This window comes from Oncorhynchus keta, chromosome 28 (genome assembly GCF_023373465.1).
Source record: "Oncorhynchus keta strain PuntledgeMale-10-30-2019 chromosome 28, Oket_V2, whole genome shotgun sequence".
Classification (NCBI taxonomy): domain Eukaryota; kingdom Metazoa; phylum Chordata; class Actinopteri; order Salmoniformes; family Salmonidae; genus Oncorhynchus; species Oncorhynchus keta.
Window position 1 is genome coordinate 11,037,349 of NC_068448.1, and position 20,005 is coordinate 11,057,353.

A 20,005-nucleotide genomic window follows, 5' to 3' on the forward strand; every position below is an offset into this window, starting at 1 on the left:
TCCTCTGACTACACAGCACCCCCCCCTCCTCTGACTACAGCACACTCCTAAGGAACCCCCCCTCTGACTACAGCACACTCTAAGGAACCCCCCCTCCTCTGACTACAGCACACTAAGGAACCCCCTAAGGAACCCCCCCCTCCTCTGACTACAGCACACTCCTAAGGAACCCCTCCTCTGACTACAGCACACTCCTAAGGAACCCCCTCCTCTGACTACAGCACACTCCTAAGGAACCCCCCCCTCCTCTGACTACAGCTCACTCCAGGACCCCCCACCCTCAGACTACAGTATATGCCTCAGGACCCACGACGTCCTCAGACCACAGCTTACTCCCATCGCTCCCTCTCTCCTCAGTTACACAGCAATGCCTGTTTCCCATCAGCGTTCTGAAGTGGAGAACTGAATGTCAGAGGTCACAACCTGGGCCAAAACCCAGCTTAAGGTCACAGGGGTCAGGGGTGTGGTGGAAGGGGTGGTTAGGATATACAGGATATTACAAGATCAACAGTCAAATATTGTATTTTTTATCTATTTGAAGTGAACAAGAGAACCTAAAATGTGACAGAGAAACTTATAGCCCAGTTCAACAGAAGAAACTGAAAAAATGGGTGAATAATGCACTAAGCTGTGAAGTGATGGGTTAGATTCAGAAAATCAAAACTTGCATAATTTAGTAGTGGTATACCATAAAATACATTCCTTACATCCACTTTGGTAAATCTCTCCCACTCTGTGACCTACCCACATGGAGTTGATGAAATCCATCTCAACATTCCCATGGCTTAAAGAACCACATGAGTCTGTTTCCACAGTCATGCACGTTACATAGAGAAACAAACATCCAATGAGATGTGCTTCTTCACTTGTGATAGTGGGGTTACATACAGTACATACAATGTCAAAAACACCCTCTGCATTCAATTCCATTCAACACATGGCCCATGGATAAGAGTGAGTGAAGATCATGCCTCCAATACGTTTAGGACAGTTCACACAATTTTTTTCATGACATGGTTGCCAGGAGATTTCCAGGCAGGTCCGGATGAGGCGGAAGGAAGGAAGCGTTTCCTTTCTGGAGAGGAAGCCATTGGCGGTATATTGGGACGGTGGCTGAAAAGATCCAGTTAATGACGGCTACAGATGATGATCAGAGAAACACAAACATCGCATACCCCACAGTACATTTTTTTTGTGCCCCTTAAAACAGGGGACTTTCCTGTCTTTTCTTTTATTTAAAACTCCAGTCTGTCCCTCTGAGATAGACCCTCCAGCATTAGTATAACCAGGTTTAGAGCTCAGAGAACCTACATAGTCCAGCATCTAGACTGGCGGGTGGTGAAGACGCATGTAGCTACACATCTCTCAACCCCACCTTTTACATTTTTTTTTATAATGACAAATTCAACCTTATTAAAAACCCGTCCAGCATTTCTCTCACCTGGTTGCTGTCTCTGTTTTGATATATTACATACCACTCCTTGCCAAAGATTTGGAAAATTGTCAGGAGTGACAAGAAGTGGAATGTTGGCTAAAAAGACTACCCAGACTAGTATTTCTCTATGTTTAGGTCCAATCTTGAAGGTGCAGCCAGCCGGCAGTGGGGTGGGTTTCTCTTTAAGCAGGTTTGCAGAAAGGGAGCTGTAGAGCTGCTCCAGCCAGGTTGCTGGGCAGACCTCATTCTTTGCATCTTCCATCTCCTTCACTTCTTTCATTCACCCTCCCTATGCATTGTCCTCCATATTGTCATGTGGGTCTGCGTCCATTATATCAAGGCTGCATACTGTATCTATTCGCTGCGATCGACCTCTGAAGAGAATTGGGGGGGAAAAGTAGATCCGTTTTTCAATTGAAACGTTTGAAAATCCCTAAAACCTGAATATAGCAGTTACATTCAGTTTGTCAGCAATCAATGCTTACCTTCTTTATCTGCCTGAGGCACTTCATCATCAGCTAAGCTAGAGGAGTGGGAAAATACAAAAAGGACAGATGTCAATGAAACTACCTTCAGTTAGGTGCAATAAAACTACCTTCAGTTAGGGGACTGTGGATTGTAGGGTGAGGTGTACCATAGAATTAATCTACAGGATGACCTCTAACCTGGTGAGCTGTAGGGGTGTGTCATTGCGGGGGAGACGGTGGCCGGGCCTCGCCCTCACTGGAGCCCCCAACAGGTGTGGTCCTCTTGGCCCAGGCGTTCTCCTTGGGAGGTGGAGCGCTCGCTCTCCCTGCACTTGGAGGCTGGGAATCAGAGAGGAAGAATAAAATAAAAACACTATATGACTGTTGTCCTATGTCAACAAATGTCCAACAGGAAATGAGTGTCCTGCTTTTATACCAACCCTGGGAAAGGAGCCTGCTTGAACCTCAACATTAGCCTCTGAAGGTGTCTAAGAGAATAGAGTACTGATATCGTCACTGACTCAATTACCCATCATAACCAGTAAATTGCTCACCTCTGCTAGATTGGCCACGGTTGTCTGGTTTGGGAAGACTCACTGCCAGTCTGAGAGCGTCCTGCAGGTTGGTCCTCACTGCGCCAGCTGGGGTGCCTGAGGGATGGTCAGGATCAATGAGTCAAAGATAACATAACACAGTATAATTTAAGTTTATTCTACAGACATACTCCATTTCCTCATGTTAGCCTATGATCTTCTTTCCTTTCGTAACATACCTCTCTCTGGGATTGTGGTCGGTGATTCTGTCTTCTAGCTCTCGCTGCAGTTTTTCCTGTTCCCTCTTCAGCCTCTCCTCCACCTCTCTCTCCTTGGCAGCAGTGTCCACTGGCTTGGCCCCACCGAAGATGGAGGCAGCCCTGTCCGAGGGGGCAGACGGGGCACTGCTCTGCTCCACTTCTTTAGGTAGGCTACAGGGTTTCAGTATCAACTTGGGCCTCTCCACAGCACCTGGGTATGACCATAGAGGACAAAAAAAAAGGAGAGAGGTTTTAATGTACACCCTTGTACTGTGTGGCTGGGACAGTGCACATTAAGAATTACAATTTTATTTAAAACCTTCTCACCTCGGTCACAATGGCTTTCCTCCGGTCTATCGTATCGGTCACCACCACGGTCACTATTGTGATCCCCACTACCCTGGTGTCATCCCGTCAGTAGCTATCCTGTCGGTAGCCATCTTGCCGGTAGCTATCCTGTCCTTCCTCATCATGCCTGTAGCCAGTGCCAAATGCCCTGCGACCCCCACCACCACCACAACCACCACCACCGGCGCGACAGTCAAAACTACCCGAGGGAAGCAAAAATACAATATTAGTCATACTACAAGACTTCACAAACAACATAACAAAAACACAACACCCACTATACAAAAGTCGAATGTGATCAACATATATTTTCCAAAGTTTGTCAAATATTTTCAGTTTTTGTTTAACTTTATAATATACCAAATCTAAAGGGAGGTTACTAGATTGTCAACCCTCCAGTTTGGTATTGACGGTGAGCATGAGGCTTTCCAATCAATGGGTATACATTGTTTTGCAGCAATTAGACCTAGATTAAAAAAATATTCTGACATCGATCACCAATATTTACATTTCCCAACAGACATAAATCGTGGAGATGGATGGGATGTAAATTCCTAGACACAATGAAATGCTAGCACAGACATTATCCCCAAAAGATGTTAGTCACATGACGAGCACATGTAATAGGGTTCTGTTGTGCTCTTTGCATCTCCAACAGAGATGTGACATTTCTGTGTGCATTCTGTTGGGAATGTAAGCAAGTGTAAAACAGTCCATTTGAATCTTAAGGTATTTCCATTCCAAATAAAGTTGGGGAGCAGGCCATTTATTTGATTTAAAAAGTTGGATGGAATTGAAATTGGCAGGGCATGGAATACATACACCAACCTCAGTAATACGGTTGAAGTCGGAAGTTTACATACACTTAGGTTGGAGTCATTAAAACTCGTTTTTTCAACCACTCCACAAATTTCTTGTAAACAAACTATAGTTCTGGCAAGTCGGTTAGGACATCTACTATGTGCAAGACAAGTAATTTATCCAACAATTGTTTACAGACAGATTATTTCACTGTATCACAATTCCAGTGGGTCAGAAGATTACATACACTAAGTTGACTGTGCCTTTAAACAGCTTTGAAAATTCCAGAAAATTATATCATGGTTTTAGAAGCTTCTAATAGGCGTATTGACATAATTTGAGTCAATTGGAGGTGTACCTGTGGATGTATTTCAAGGCCTACCTTGAAACTCAGTGCCTCTTTGCTTGACATCACGGGAAATTCAAAAGAAATCAGTCAATACCTCAGAAAACAAATTGTAGACCTCCACAAGTCTGTTTCATCCTTGGGAGAAATATCCAAACGCCTGAAGATACCACGTTCATCTGTACAAACAATAGTACGCAAGTATAAACACCATGGGACCACGCAGCCGTCATACTGCTCAGAAAGGAGAGGCGTTCTGTCTCCTAGAGATAATAATAATAATAATATTATTATTATCCTAGAGATGAACCTACTTTGGTGCAAAAAGTGCAAATCAATCCCAGAACAACAGCAAAGGACCTTGTGAAGACACTAGAGGAAACAGGTACAAAAGTATCTATATCCACAGTAAAACGAGTCCTATATCGTCACAACCTGAAAGGCCGCTCAGCAAGGAAGAACCCACTGCTCCAAAACTGCCATAAAAAAGCCAGACTACGGTTTGCAACTGCACATGTGGACAAAGATCGTAGTTTTTGGAGAAATGTCCTCTGGTCTGATGAAACAAAAATAGAACTGTTTAGCCAATGACCATCGTTATGTTTGGAGGAAAAAGGGGGACGCTCGCAAGCGAAGAACACCATCTCAACCGTGAAGCACGTGGGTGGCAGCATCATGTTGTGGGGGTGCTTTGCTGCAGGGGGACTGGTGCACTTCACAAAATATATGGCATCATGAGGAGGGACAATTATGTGGATATATTGAAGCAAAATCTCAAGACATCAGTCAGGAAGTTAAAGCTTGGTCGGAAATGGGTCTTCCAAATGGACAATGACCCCAAGCATACTTCCAAAGTTGTGGCAAAATGGCTTAAGGACAACAAAATCAAGGTATTGGAGTGGCCATCACAAAGCCCTGACCTCAATCCCATAGAAAATTTGTGGGCAGAACTGAAAACACGTGTGAGAGCAAGGAGGCCTACAAACCTGACTAAGTTACACCAGGAATGGGCCAAAATTCACCCAACATATTGTGGTAGGGCTACCCTAAATGTTTGAACCAAGTTAAACAATTTAAAGGCAATGCTACCAAATACTAATTGAGTGTATGTAAACTTCTGACCCACTGGGAATGTGATGAAAGAAATAAATGCTTAAATAAATCCCTCTCTACTATTATTCTGACATTTCACATTCTTAAAATAAAGTGGTGATCCTAACTGACCTAAAACAGGGAATTTGTACTTGGATTAAATGTCAGGAATTGTGAAAAACTGAGTTTAAATATATTTGGCTAAGGTGTATGTAAACTTCCAACTTCAACTGTAGGTCCTTCCACTCCAACCTAGGACATGCATTATTTGATTTATTTCACCTTTATTTAGGCAAATTGAGAACAAGCTCTCATTTACAATTGCGATCTGGCCAAGATAAAGCAAAGCAGTTCGACACATACAACAACACAGAGTTACACATGGAGTAAAACAAACATACAGTCAATAATACTGTAGAAAAATAAGTCTATATACAATGTGAGCAAGTGAGGTGAGATAAGGGAGGTAAAGGCAAAAAAGGCCATGGTGGCGAAGTAAATACAATATAGCAAGTATAACACTAGAATGGTTGATTTGCAGTGGAAGAATGTGCAAAGTAGAGATAGAAATAAAGGGGTGTAAAGGAGCAAAATAAATAAATAAATACAGTAGGGAAATATGTAGTTGTTTGGGCTAAATTATAGATAGGCTATGTACAGGTGCAGTAATCTGTGAGCTGCTCTGACCGTTGGTGCTTAAAACTAGTGAGGGAGATAAGTGTTTCCAGTTTCAGAGATTTTTGTAGTTCGTTCCAGTCATTGGCAGCAGAGAACTTGAAGGAGAGGCGGCCAAAAGAAGAATTGGTTTTGGGGTTGACCAGAGAGATATACCTGCTGGAGCGCGTGCTACAGGTGGGTGCTGCTATGGTGACCAGCGAGCTGAGATAAGGGGGACTTTACCCACCAGGGTCTTGTAGATGACCTGGAGCCAGTGGGTTTGGCGACGAGTATGAAGCGAGGGCCAGCCAACGAGAGCGTACAGGTTGCAGTGGTGGGTAGTATATGGGGCTTTGGTGACAAAATGGATGGCACTGTGATAGACTGCATCCAATTCATTGAGTAGGGTATTGGAGGTTATTTTGTAAATGACATCGCCGAAGTCGAGGATTGGTAGGATGGTCAGTTTTACAAGGGTATGTTTGGCAGCATGAGCGAAGGATGCTTTGTTGCGAAATAGGAAGCCAATCCTAGATTTAACTTTGGATTGGAGATGTTTGATGTGAGTCTGGAAGGAGAGTTTACATTCTAACCAGACACCTAGGTATTTGTAGTTGTCCACATATTCTAAGTCAGAGCCGTCAAGAGTAGTGATGTTGGACAGGCGGGCAGGTGCAGGCAGCGATCGGTTGAAGAGCATGTATTTAGTTTTACTTGTATTTAAGAGCACTTGGAGGCCACGGAAGGAGAGTTGTATGGTATTGAAGCTCGCCTGGAGGGTTGTTAACACAGTGTCCAAAGAAGGGCCCGAAGTATACAGAATGGTGTCATCTGCGTAGAGGTGGATCAGAGACTCACCAGCAGCAAGAGCGACATCATTGATGTATACAGAGAAGAGAGTCGGTCCAAGAATTGAACCTTGTGGCACCCCCATAGAGACTGCCAGAGGCCCGGACAACAGACCCTCCGATTTGACACACTGAACTCTATCAGAGAAGTAGTTGGTGAACCAGGCGAGGCAATCATTTGAGAAACCAATGCTGTTGAGTCTGCCGATGAGGATGTGGATGTGGTGATTGACATAGTCGAAAGCCTTGGCCAGGTCAATGAATATGGCTGCACAGTATTGTTTCTTATCGATGGCGGTTAAGATATCGTTTGGGACCTTGAGCGTGGCTGAGGTGCACCCATGACCAGCTCTGAAACCAGATTGCATAGCGGTGGGATTCGGAATGGTCGGTAATCTGTTTGTTGACTTGGCTTTCGAAGACCTTAGAAAGGCAGAGTAGGATAGATATAGGTCTGTAGCAGTTTGGGTCAAGAGTGTCCCCCCTTTGAAGAGGGGATGACCGCAGCTGCTGTCCAATCTTTGGGAAATCTCAGACGACACGAAAGAGAGGTTGAACAGGCTAGTAATAGGGGTGGCAACAATTTCGGCAGATCATTTTAGAAAGGGTCCAGATTGTCTAGCCCGGCTGATCTGTAGGGGTCCAGATTTTGCAGCTCTTTCAGAACATCAGCTGACTGGATTTGGGAGAAGGAGAAATGGGGAAGGCTTGGGCGAGTTGCTGTGAGGGGTGCAGTGCTTTTGACCGGGGTAGGGGTAGCCAGGTGGAAAGCATGGCCAGCCGTAGAAAAATGCTTATTGAAATTCTCAATTATAGTGATTATAGTGGTGACAGTGTTTCCTATCCTCAGTGCAGAGGGCAGTTGGGAGGAGGTGTTCTTATTCTCCATGGACTTTACAGTGTCCCAGAACTTTGAGTTTGTGTTGCAGGAAACAAATTTCTGCTTGAAAAAGCTAGCTTTGGCTTTTCTAACTGCCTGTGTATATTGGTTTCCTGAAAAGCTTCCCTGAAAAGTTGCATATCACGGGGCTGTTCGATGCTAATGCAGAACGCCATAGGATGTTTTTGTTTTGGTTAAGGGCAGTCAGGTCTGGAGAGAACCAAGGGCCAAATCTGTTCCTGGTTCTAAATTTCTTGAATGGGGCATGCTTTTTAAGATGGTGAGGAAGGCATTCTTAAAAAATAACCAGGCATCCTCTACTGACGGGATGAGATCAACATCCTTCCAGGATACCCCGGCCAGGTCGTTTAGAAAGGCCTGCTCGATGAAGTGTTTCAGGGAGCGTTTGACAGTGATGAGTGGAGGTCGTTTGACCGCTGACCCATTACAGATGCAGGCAATGAGGAAGTGATCGCTGAGATCTTGGTTGGAAACAGCAGAGGTGTATTTAGAGGGCAAGTTGGTTAGGATGATATCTATGAGGGTGCCCGTGTTTACGGCTTTGTAGTGGTACCTGGTAGGTTCATTGATAGTTTTTTGTGAGATTGGGGGCAATCAGTTCACATATGGTGTCCAGAGCACAGCTGGAGGCAGAGGGTGGTCTATAGCAGGCGGCACCGGTGGGAGACTTATTTTTAGAGAGGTGTATTTTTAAAAGTAGAAGTTCAAATTGTTTGGGTACAGACCTGGATAGTAGGACAGAACTCTGCAGGCTATCTTTGCAGTAGTTTGCAACACCGCCCCCTTTGGCCGTTCTATCTTGTCTGAAAATGTTGTAGTTAGGGATGAACATTTCAGAATTTTTGGTGGTCTCCCTAAGCCAGGATTCAGACACGGCTAGAACATCTGGGTTGGCAGTGTGCTAAAACAGTGAATAAAACAAACTTTGGGAGGAGGCTTCTAATGTTAACATGCATGAAACCAAGGCTATTACGGTTACAGAAGTCATCAAAAGAGAGCGCCCGGGGAATAGGAGTGGAGCTAGGCACTGCAGGGCCTGGATTCACCTCTACATCACCAGAGGAGGAGTAGGATAAGGGTATGGCTAAAAGCTATGAGAATTGGTCATCTGGAACAGAGTAAAAGGAGGTTTCTAGGGGCGATAAAATAGTTTCAAGGTATAATGTACAGACAAAGGTATGGTAGGATGTGAATACAGTGGAGGTAAACCTAGGTATTGAGTGATGATGAGAGAGATATTGTCTCGAGAAACATCATTGAAACCAGGTGATGTCATCGCATGTGTGGTTGGTGGAATAGGTTGGATAAGGTATAGTGAGCAGGACTAGAGGCTCTACAGTGAAATAAGCCAATAAACACTAACCAGAACAGCAATGGACAAGGCATATTGACATTAAGGAGAGGCATGCTTAGTTGAGTGATCATAAGGCTCCATTGAGTAATGAGGTTGGTTGGGGTCACGGCGATTCAGACAGCTAGCCGTGCCATCCAGCTAGCATAGGATGGAGGTCTGTTTTTAGCCACCTCGTGCCTTTCCGTCGGTAGATTAGTGGGGTTCCGTGTGGTAGAGGGGATCAATCCAATTGACAAAATAGATATAGTTATAGTGACCCAAGAAAAATTGTCCGATAGACCTATTCAGATAGCAGCTGATAAGACAGCTAACGATTAGCTAGATGGGCGTTCAGGTAATGTCGCGACGGAGGGACCAGTTGGATAACTCCCTCGGGCAGATAACGTCGGTAGTCCAGTCGTGAAGGTCCAGTGGGGCTCCACATCGGCAGTAAAACGGGTCCGGATAGGTTATTGTAGCCCAGGAGTGGCTGATTGAACTCTTCAGCTGGCTAGCTCCGGAATAATTGATGTTTGCTCCGGGATAGACGTAAGCCAATAGTTACATGGATAGCAGCTAGCTGCGAGATCCGGGTGTAAATGTCCAGAGCTTGCGGTTGAAATTCCGGGGATATGGAAAGAAAAATAGGTCCGGTATGTTCTGGTCTGAGTCGCGTTGTACAAAACTGGCGATAGCTTTTCGAGCTAAAGGATAGCTGATGACCACAAACAGTGGTTAGCTGAATACTAACGTTAGCCAGTAGACTGGCTAGCTTCTGGCTATTGCTTCTATTGTGGATTTCAGATTTGAGGTAAATAATAACTTCTTTTTTTTTTTTTAATTGGTGAGTGTTTTGAAGTTGAGGTTTTGGAGAATAAAATATATAAAAGATATGCGAAGAAAGGTGTAAATATATACACCAAGACGAGGACAAAGGGCGTCTGACTGCTATGCCATCTTGGGATAAGACCTAAGGGATGAAGGGTCGAAACATTGCAACAAAATCACCTGGGAGCATGAACAGCATCGTGTGGCGTTTTCCTTTTTCATGAGTTCGCCTATAACTCCATCACCTGCAAAAAAGTACCTAGATGTGTGTATGTATGTTCTTCAGCTTTTGTACTGTAGCTACGCAAACATAATATTCACACCTTTGTCCTTAGACTGTTAGGTTCTTATTTTTCAGAGTAAATAACTCACAGACTCTAGAGAAGCTTTAACCAAATTTAATTCTGCTCAAAGGGTCAGACAGACCAACATTTCTCACCATCACAGTTATATACATCCCCCTTAAGACAATCCTCCTTCTCTCCAATCCTTAAATCTTATGGTTCCACAGGAAGAGGGTAGTAAACCTTTAGTAACCTTTACCTTCAGGGGATCTGACCTCACCTCCTGACCTCAACCCCTCCTCCTTCTAGTCCACAGATGTCCATCCGTCTCCCCAATAGCAATCCGTTGATCTCCTCCCGTCCACCCAACACATTCCACAGCCACTCTCTTTCTACAGATCTCACTCCTTAATATACTATGCGTCTGATCTATCATGTCTTTATTATCTCAATGTTCAAAATGTCAAATCCAACAAGACCAATCTGCAATGTCCACAAGGATCCTTCTGTTTCCGAAGTTCTGCATGGAGGAAGAGGAAGAAGAGCAAACAACATTAAAAAAGTAATGGATGACATGTGCCATCTAGTGGCCAAACCTATTGACTGCCGTTTCACCAGCTAGTGGCTAAACCTAATGACTATTTTCCTTGAAGCTCACTTTGTAAAATGGACTAACCTCTTTGTTTAGACTCAAGGCACTCAGGAGAGATTCCACATCATCAAACTCAGCATAGCCAAAACCCTTCGAGCGGTCTTGGTTACTGGGTTCTCTAGGAAGATGTACTGCACTGATCTATACAGACAGACAGACAGACAGACAGACAGACAGACAGACAGACAGACAGACAGACAGACAGACAGACAGACAGACAGACAGACAGACAGACAGACAGACAGACAGAGTCAAACAAAGATATAGTATGTCTGGGTTTAATTGAACAAATTCTAGCAGCAAGTTGGCAAATACGTTATAACAGGGATATTAACAGGGGTAACAGGGGTATTTAAATCTTACTCTACGAGGTCCGGACTACTGCTGCTTTTCTGTTCTGCCTGACAATTAATTGCACCCACCTGGTGTCCCAGGTCTAAATCAGTCCCTGATTAGAGGGATAGAATGAAGGAAAGAAAAAAGCAGTGGAACTGCGTTCAAGGTCCAGATTTCAGTTTGAGGGCTTATAATAATGTATGCCATTCAGCAGATGCTTTCATCCAAAGAGACTTACAGTCATGCCTGCATACATATTACGTACGGGTGGACCTGGGGATCGAACCCACTATCCTGGCATTACAAGTGCAATGCCCTACCAACTGAGCTACAGAGGACCCACAAAGGAATTAACTGTGTAACACAACAGATTTAGGCTTAAATGTTATGTTTTGGGTCGGGCCAAACATGTGCTAAATGTGAAATGCACTTACCCCCACGCCCCTGAAGAAGTCCATGATGGATTCCTCAGTCACGTCGTAGGGCAAGTTGCCCAGGAAGGCGGTGTAAGGGGGACCGCAAGGAATACAAGAGCGGTCAACGTTTGGCTCCCGGGCTGAACGGAGTGCTGTGGGCAGGATGGAGCGGTCGATGGCTGGGGCCCGGGAAATATCCTCCTCTGTATGCCAGGAGGTGGATACTGGAGGGAGAAGGGAGAAATTTAGAGGGATTGGAGGTTAAAGGGCCAATCGATGATTGAACATGATTTTTAAAACTTTCAAATTAATAATATACAGTGCCTTCAGAAAGTATTCACACCCCTTGACTTTGTGTTGTGTTACAGCCTGAATTTAAAATGTATTAAATTCAGATTTTGTGTCTCTCACCTACACACAATACACCTTAATGGAAAGCGCTCAGGGATTTCACCATGAGGCCAATGGTGACTGTAAAACAGTTACAGAGTTTAATGGCTGTGATAGGAGAAAACTGAGGATGGGTCAACAACACTGCAGTTACTCCCCAATACTAACCTAGAGTAAAAAGAGTGAAAAGAACAAAGCCTGTACAAAATACAAATATTCCAAAACATACATTTTTGCAATAAGGCACTAAAGTAAAACTGCTAAAAATGTGGCAAAGAAATGAACTTAATGTTCTGAATACAAAGTGTTATGTTTGGTGCAAATGCAACACAACACATAACTGAGCACCACTTTTCAAATGTTCAAGTATGATCATGGCTGCATCATGTTATGGGTATGCTTGTAATTGGCAAAGACTAGCGAGTTTTTTGGGGGGGGATACAAATAAATGGAATAGAGCTAAGCACAGGCAAAATCCTAGAGGAAAACCTGGTTCAGTCTACTTTCCAACAGACACTGGGAGACAAATTCACCTTTCAGCAGCACCATAATCTAAAACACACGGCCAAATATACACTGGAGTTGCTTACCAGGTCAACATTGAATGTTCCTGAGTGGCCTAGTTACAGTTTTCACTTTTACTCCATTGTTTATAAACAATGTAATTGTAAACAAACACTTTATAGCCTCAAAACATGGTTGAAAGTATAATTTTGATCTCATGGATGATGTGTCATTGCATGCATAGCTCTGTCTATGAATTTGAGAGTGGTTACATTTCTCCAGCCCCAATCCTCAGATAGTTGCCAAAAACAGTGCCGGGGTCGCAATTTTTGTCATTGTTTAAACTGCAAATTTCCCTTTTAAGATGCTGCCTTGGTATGTACAGATCCTTACGATAAGATGGGTCCGATGCTGTTCTGTGTACTGACCAGAGATGAATGTCACAGAACGGGATTGGGCCTACATGAGTTACAGTAGCCAAATCTTAACAACATTTATCCTGGTTGGGAACACTCAATGTATTGGAGAAAGGAGAACAAATAACTCTGATGCTGCATCCTTTTTCTGAAGAATCTCACCCTCTGTGTCTAGGTCATCTGTCTCCTCGGCCCAGCTGCTAGTGGGCTTGGTGGGGGGGTAACTAGGGGGTGCATTACCCCCCTTGTCCTCTGCCAGGAAGTTAGTCAGGGATAGGGTCTTATTCCCCTTCTCCTTAGCTGCTGTGAGGAGAGGGTGACATTGTATAATGGTCAAACAGCTCTTTGGCAAGTTTCTGACAAGACTCACTGTGACATGAAAATGGTAGTGCTGCTGCACCCCCCTCTCTATGGAAGAATTTCCCTCGAAATCTAAAGGCACAACCTAGATTCGAGCCAATGTGTTAAATAGTTGAACATGTTATTACTCCTATCTCGTGAAAGTGACCGAAAGACACTTTTTCATTTTTTGTTGTTGTCAAAAACAACTTTATATTGAAGGAGTGCCTTTGAGTTGCAAATGCGCAGTTCGGCGCTAAACACGATTACGTGTTTCCACGCATTAGTTTAGCTAGCCAACATCGTCATGACGTTTTTCTTTTTACACATTACAAGTGTGATTGGGGATTATAGTGGAGAAGGACATGTAACATATCTTCATACTGTCTTTGGCCTTATTGTGCTGGCTTGGATCATATATTTTTTACACTATGCTTTACAGCAGGTCTCGAACCCTCGACATTCGAGCCAGAGGTCCGGCACGCTATCGACTGTGCCGCAAAAGCACAGCGCTTATAAACCCAGGGTAGCGACACTATGATTCCAGCAATAAGGGTGGACGGGTAACCTGGCCATCCCAGTAGTGTACAACTCAGTGTGGCTTGCTTTTGGGCCAAAGGGATTGAATCAGGCAAAAGTGTTTGGGTATGTTGCACTTAGCAGTGAGTCATTGACGGAAAATAATATCCCTGCAAAGAGACTAACAGGGTCATTCCAAGCCCGCCACATGGGTCACAGAACCGTGTGTAATGTGGATGTTCACTTTACAGACTTGCAGAAGAGCATGAAATGAGGCCATTACCCATTCCCTCCTCCATCAGATGTTGACGCACCACAAAAACATAAACTACCCCCCACCCTGGTCTACTACGCATGCCCCAGACACTGTCAACGGAGGCTAGACAGCTGTCTAATCTTTGTTTACATAGATGTCAGGTCAAGTGTCTATATAACTTTGGGTACATATTTCTACAACCCTGCAGATATAACTCATTGTGTTGACATAGTTTGTTTGGGACTGCGACAGTTGCATACTATCTATGATGGCGCATGATCATTCCTGTGCACAATGACCAGCTGGTCTTCGGAGAAAAATAACGTTACCCTGTAAAGTGCGATGTTTACATGGTTCCATACCCACTCCCTCCCTGCAGCGTCCGCCACGATACAGCCCCTCCTGACACAAAGCATGTGAAGTCGGCACACCCGGAAAAAGTATGCATTTCAAAACGGTAAATCCATCCCTTTCTATAAACACCCGGCCCATGCAGAATTTAGCTAACATAATTCTCACCTGACGTCGCAATGTTGGAGAACAACTGCCAGGATCTTGGATGGAGACGCGGGCAAGTATCTTGGATGGAGACGCACACAAGTATCCGCGTGCATGCTGCGCATAGTGTTTTCGTGATTTGCAGTGGTGTAGATCACTCTATCACTGTGGTGTAGATCACTCTATCACTGTGGTGTAGATCACTCTATCACCACTGGAGAGCAGGCTAGGCCTAATTGACGGAATGAGAGGTTTTCAAAAGTTATTAATGAGGGTGTAACAAAATGCTTGCGTTTCTATCTCCAACAGTGCAGTAATATCGAACAAGTAACAATACACACATTCAACGTCAAGGAATGGAATTAAGAATATATAAATATTTGGACGAGCAATGTAAGAGCATAGACTAAAATACAGTAGAATTAGCACAGTGAACATATGCCTATATTCACTATGCTAATCCTATTGCATGATGACCTTAATATGATGCCATTTACTGTATTTGGTAGAAAAGGTGTTTGGTCTGTTCTGAGTGGAGAATATCCATCCAAATCAGATGTTATTTGTTATATACACGTGTTTAGTAGATGTTATTGGTCACATACACATGTTTAGCAGATGTTATTGGTCACATACACATGTTTAGCAGATGTTATTGGTCACATACACATGTTTAGCTGATGTTATTGGTCACATACACATGTTTAGCAGATGTTATTGGTCACATACACATGTTTAGCAGATGTTATTGGTCACATACACATGTTTATCAGATGTTATTGGTCACATACACATGTTTAGCAGATGTTATTGGTCACATACACATGTTTAGCAGATGTTATTGGTCACATACACATGTTTAGCAGATGTTATTGGTCACATACACATGTTTAGCAGATGTTATTGGTCACATACACATGTTTAGCAGATGTTATTGGTCACATACACACGTTTAGCAGATGGTATTGGTCACATACACATGTTTAGCAGATGTTATTGGTCACATACACATGTTTAGCAGATGTTATTGGTCACATACACATGTTTAACAGATGTTATTGGTCACATACACATGTTTAGCAGATGTTATTGGTCACATACACATGTTTAGCTGATGTTATTGGTCACATACACATGTTTAGCAGATGTTATTGGTCATATACACATGTTTAGCAGATGTTATTGGTCACATACACATGTTTAACAGATGTTATTGGTCACATACACATGTTTAGCAGATGTTATTGGTCACATACACATGTTTAGCAGATGTAATTGGTCACATACACATGTTTAGCAGATGTAATTAGTCACATACTCACGTGTAGCAGATGTTATTGGTCACATACACATGTTTAGCAGATGTTATTGGTCACATACACATGTTTAGCAGATGTAATTAGTCACATACTCACGTGTAGCAGATGTTATTGGTCACATACACATGTTTAGCAGATGTTATTGGTCACATACACATGTTTAGCAGATGTTATTGTGGGTGTAGCAAAATGCTTGTGTTTCTATCTCCAACAGTGCAGTAATATCTAACAAGTAATATCTAACAATACACACAATCTAAAGTAAAGGAATGGAATTAAGAATATATACATATTTGGACGAGCAATGTAAGAGCATAGACTAAGAAACAGTAGAATAGGACAGAATAAAGTTAAATAAATAAAATAAACAAATATACATGTGTGATGAGAATTGCAAAATATGTAAGCATTATTAAGCAATAAGGTAAGTGGAAATATTACTTGGTTCAAGCATATATTATAATAACTATGCACGTGTTGGCTACAGTATGTCTGTCTGCTCAAAACGTCCCCTTTTTGCATTGTATGTTTTGCCCTAAACTTTGGAGCTACTGTGGCAACAGCTTCCCCATGCCTTATAACTTTTGAAGAACACAGACAGTATTTTGGATGGGTTTATTGTGTGTGTGGCTGCATGCGGATGTGGCGTATCACACAAGTCAGAGGTTAGGGCCAAGGGGAGATCTTAACTCCCTCACTCATTTCCTTGGCTACCGAAACCAAGATCTGAAATACTTAGTTACTCCAAAACACTTCAATCAGTGTTTTGACAACAGGAATCCACATGCATTCCACACAGTAGCCTGTAGACTTAGACTTGGAAGTACAATGTCACTGTGATAAAACTTTGTAATGAAAACCTTGGTCTTCCACTACTATCTTATTTGGTTTGACTTAACCTGCTAGTTGGATAATATTCGGTTGTGCTTGACAAATATGTCATAAGGTCATTTCTATCTGTTAAGTGAAAAGATACTGCTGTTATACTGAAGGACATTTTGACTGCTCAATTGCGAAACCATTTCATTGTACATGTTTGTCCCTGATTGTTATCTGTTTGTCCAATGGCAAAGTATCAGGAGGCAACAGGAATAGGCGTGACATTTCCATACAAATAATGGTATTTTTATTAATTATACGAAGAGTGCCTTGGTCCTCCTTTCTTTACCATGATCAATTTACCCCATTTACCAAAGAGCACCCTCTGTCTACCAAAATCTACTATTGTGTACCTAAGCAGCACTTCCCTACCTCTTTTTTTCTACATATTGTAGTCCTTCATTTGATATACTGTACACATATTTTCCATTCGTTTTTGCCTTAGGCTAAACCCTCATGATGATGGAAAGCACCGTTGAACGTCAGAGTTTCTGCTCAATGACTAGGCAGGAAATTAGTTATTCCGGTCTGGAGCCTGGCCTGATTGTGTGTGTGTGTGTGTGTGTGTGTGTGTGTGTGTGTGTGTGTGTGTGTGTGTGTGTGTGTGTGTGTGTGTGTGTGTGTGTGTGTGTGTGTGTGTGTGTGTGTGTGTGTGTGTATGTCTATAGATTTTTTTTTGTCTTTGCGAGTGTTGCTTATTAGATCATAGATCAAGTCAAATTAATTTAACAAACACTGTTACAATTTACATTGGACACAATACATCTTTGTGTGGTCTGACTCATTTTGAGTCAGATTTTGTTTAGTAGACTTATAAGACTGCGCCATTGTATGTTGCTAAGCTAGAAGCTGCTGGTAGATGACAGAATGGAAAACCCAGTGAGCCAAGTGTATGCTCTCTCTTCCATCTCTCTTTCCCATAACCATCACAGGGTCCTTGTTACAGCACAAGGCTGTGGATGCCAGTCTGGTCGGTTGGACTCGGCTCAACTTGTGGGTTCCCTGCTCCTTTACAGAGAGTCTTACTGGAAATCATTTCATTATGGTTGATGTGTGTGTGTGTGTGTGTGTGTGTGTGTGTGTGTGTGTGTGTGTGTGTGTGTGTGTGTGTGTGTGTGTGTGTGTGTGTGTGTGTGTGTGTGTGTGTGTGTGTGTGTGTGTGTGTGTGTGTGTGTGTGTGTGTGTGTGTGTGCAGGGGATTAATTGTTGACAGATATGTTTTTGTACAATACCAGCAGTACAGTGTATATCCACAAAACATATGGGTACCATTTTCACAGAATACATGGAATGATAGAGAATTATTCAGTGTTTCAGGGTTATTTTTTTTATTGTTGGGAAAGTTTATATATACATATATATATATTTTTTTAAAAGATTTTTGTCACTAAGTGAGTTCTTGTCCTTTTGCTTTTGGAATGTACTCTTGGTTCCCCCGAAAAGCATCAGTCAGCACCTGCTAATCGACTACTGTACTGTAAGTACCCTTTCAACAGCATCTCATAACACTCATAGAACATTTCTCAATGGATTAATAATAACAAATTGGACTTGTTCAAGGACATCTCAGGTGGCATGGTAGCCTAGTGGTTAGAGCATTGGGCTAGTAACTGAAAGGTTGCTGGATCAAATCCCTGAGCTGACAAGTTTTAAATCTATTGTTCTGAACAAGACAGTAAACCCATTGTTTCCCTGTTAGGCTGTCATTGTAAATAATAATTTGTTCTAAACTGACTTGCCTAGTTAAATAAAGGTTACACTTAAAAACCTCATCAAGTGATGAGTGCACAGTTCCTTAGATCTGTCACTAGAACCGATGTCTCATTTCACTGCAAGTTCCACCGACATATGATCTAAAGTTCTCCTGACAGATATGTTTTCTGTGTAGTTCTGATGCTCTTAACCAATGATATTACGTTATGATATTTATTACATTCCATGGGTGACATGTGTTCCCCTATTCACACTGACATGGCCTCATTTTGGCATCTACAGATTGTGGCTTCACAGTGCAACACCTCCAGCTCACTTGTTATAGTTCTCACTTTATCCGTTTTCAGATGGTATTATAATATAGCCTGTAGAATCAGCTATTCGCAAAGTAAGCTGTGTTTCACTCTAAATGTGTAACTGGCATGTAATAACCAAAACAAATGAATTACACTAAAAGGCTTAAAAAGGCAAGATGATCTCCCTTGGGAACAGCGTAACCAGGTCCACCCAAGATTATTCTGTGGTTACTCATTTATTTGATTTTTCAACACAGAAAGCAGAAGGAATGCTGGCTCAAGCTCATTACTTACACGATCATAAGACTTACTTGACCACACACTGTCTCTTTAGAAAGAACCACACTGACCATGCTGGGACCAAGTCCTTTAACCAAATTCTTTAATAATTGTATATAGTCCAAACCATGCTCAGAGAATTACTGCAATTAGAAGTTTGGAAGTAAACACTATTCTTAATTATACTATTTTATTGTTAGCAATGAAATCACATAAACACGTTTTCAAGCTTTTCAAGCTGTGTTTGATCTGTCTTGAAAACAATGAACAAAGATGTCAGAGTGAGCTGTAGAAAGACATGGAATAGGTCAGAAAATGTGTTTAAACCTGCAGGGGGAGGTTGGTAAAGCCATACCTGCAGTGGCTGTCCAGCTGCACTAAATTCCACATGGATTGTGTTATTTGCAGTGACATCTACGTGTGAGCTCCCCAAAAGGCAGGTCTGTCAACATTGCAGAAGGTATGCAGATGAACTGCGTGATTGATTAAAGATCTGTTCTCTCACACTCCTTGATTTGCAAACAGCAGAGCTGAGAAAAGGGCTGGTAAATTAGTTTAATATGATTTTACAGCGATAAGGGGGATGTTTGCTTTGGATCACGCTCCATCTGAAACTATTCAAGTGTGTGCAGCAGTGGCAGTAAAGAGTGCAGGGGTGGCATTAAATTACAATGCTAAAGCCCCATTTTAATGACACCCTCCCTTCTCTCTCTTGGCAGGCAAACTAGTCTCCTGAGGTTTTACAGATGCCTGCATCACAAAAATGTCAGCTCTCCTCATCCTTACTGAAGAGCACTGATGAGGAGAGACTAAGCGGAGACAGAGGAATCTAGGTTGGGAATCTAAGATACAGGACTTTGTTAACTGACCTGGGTTTGATTTTACCATGGATGGGAGATGATTTCATGAACAATAACATTGACATCCCTTTGATGAAGTTTGGACTGGCTACAGGCATAAATGACGTAGTGGTCACTTAGGGCCCCAGGACGCTAGGGAACCCCAGACCAAAAATAAAAATATATATAACATTTTTTTTTGCAGTAACTCAGTCAGGTCT

At 42.7% G+C, this 20,005-nt stretch overlaps 1 protein-coding gene across 1 annotated transcript; it reads right to left on the minus strand.

The window, feature by feature from the left end:
* Positions 1-506: 506 nt before the first annotated feature.
* LOC118360609 (eukaryotic translation initiation factor 4B-like) lies at positions 507-14,610 on the minus strand (the record flags this gene model as incomplete). Its single annotated transcript, XM_052484179.1, has 11 exons — positions 507-1,809; positions 1,921-1,958; positions 2,101-2,241; positions 2,457-2,552; positions 2,675-2,906; positions 3,023-3,095; positions 10,603-10,653; positions 10,810-10,926; positions 11,556-11,761; positions 13,010-13,147; positions 14,481-14,610. Coding segments are annotated over 8 exons (1,038 nt in total), but the record flags the coding sequence as incomplete, so codon positions are not given.
* Between the last annotated feature and the right edge of the window lie 5,395 nt (positions 14,611-20,005).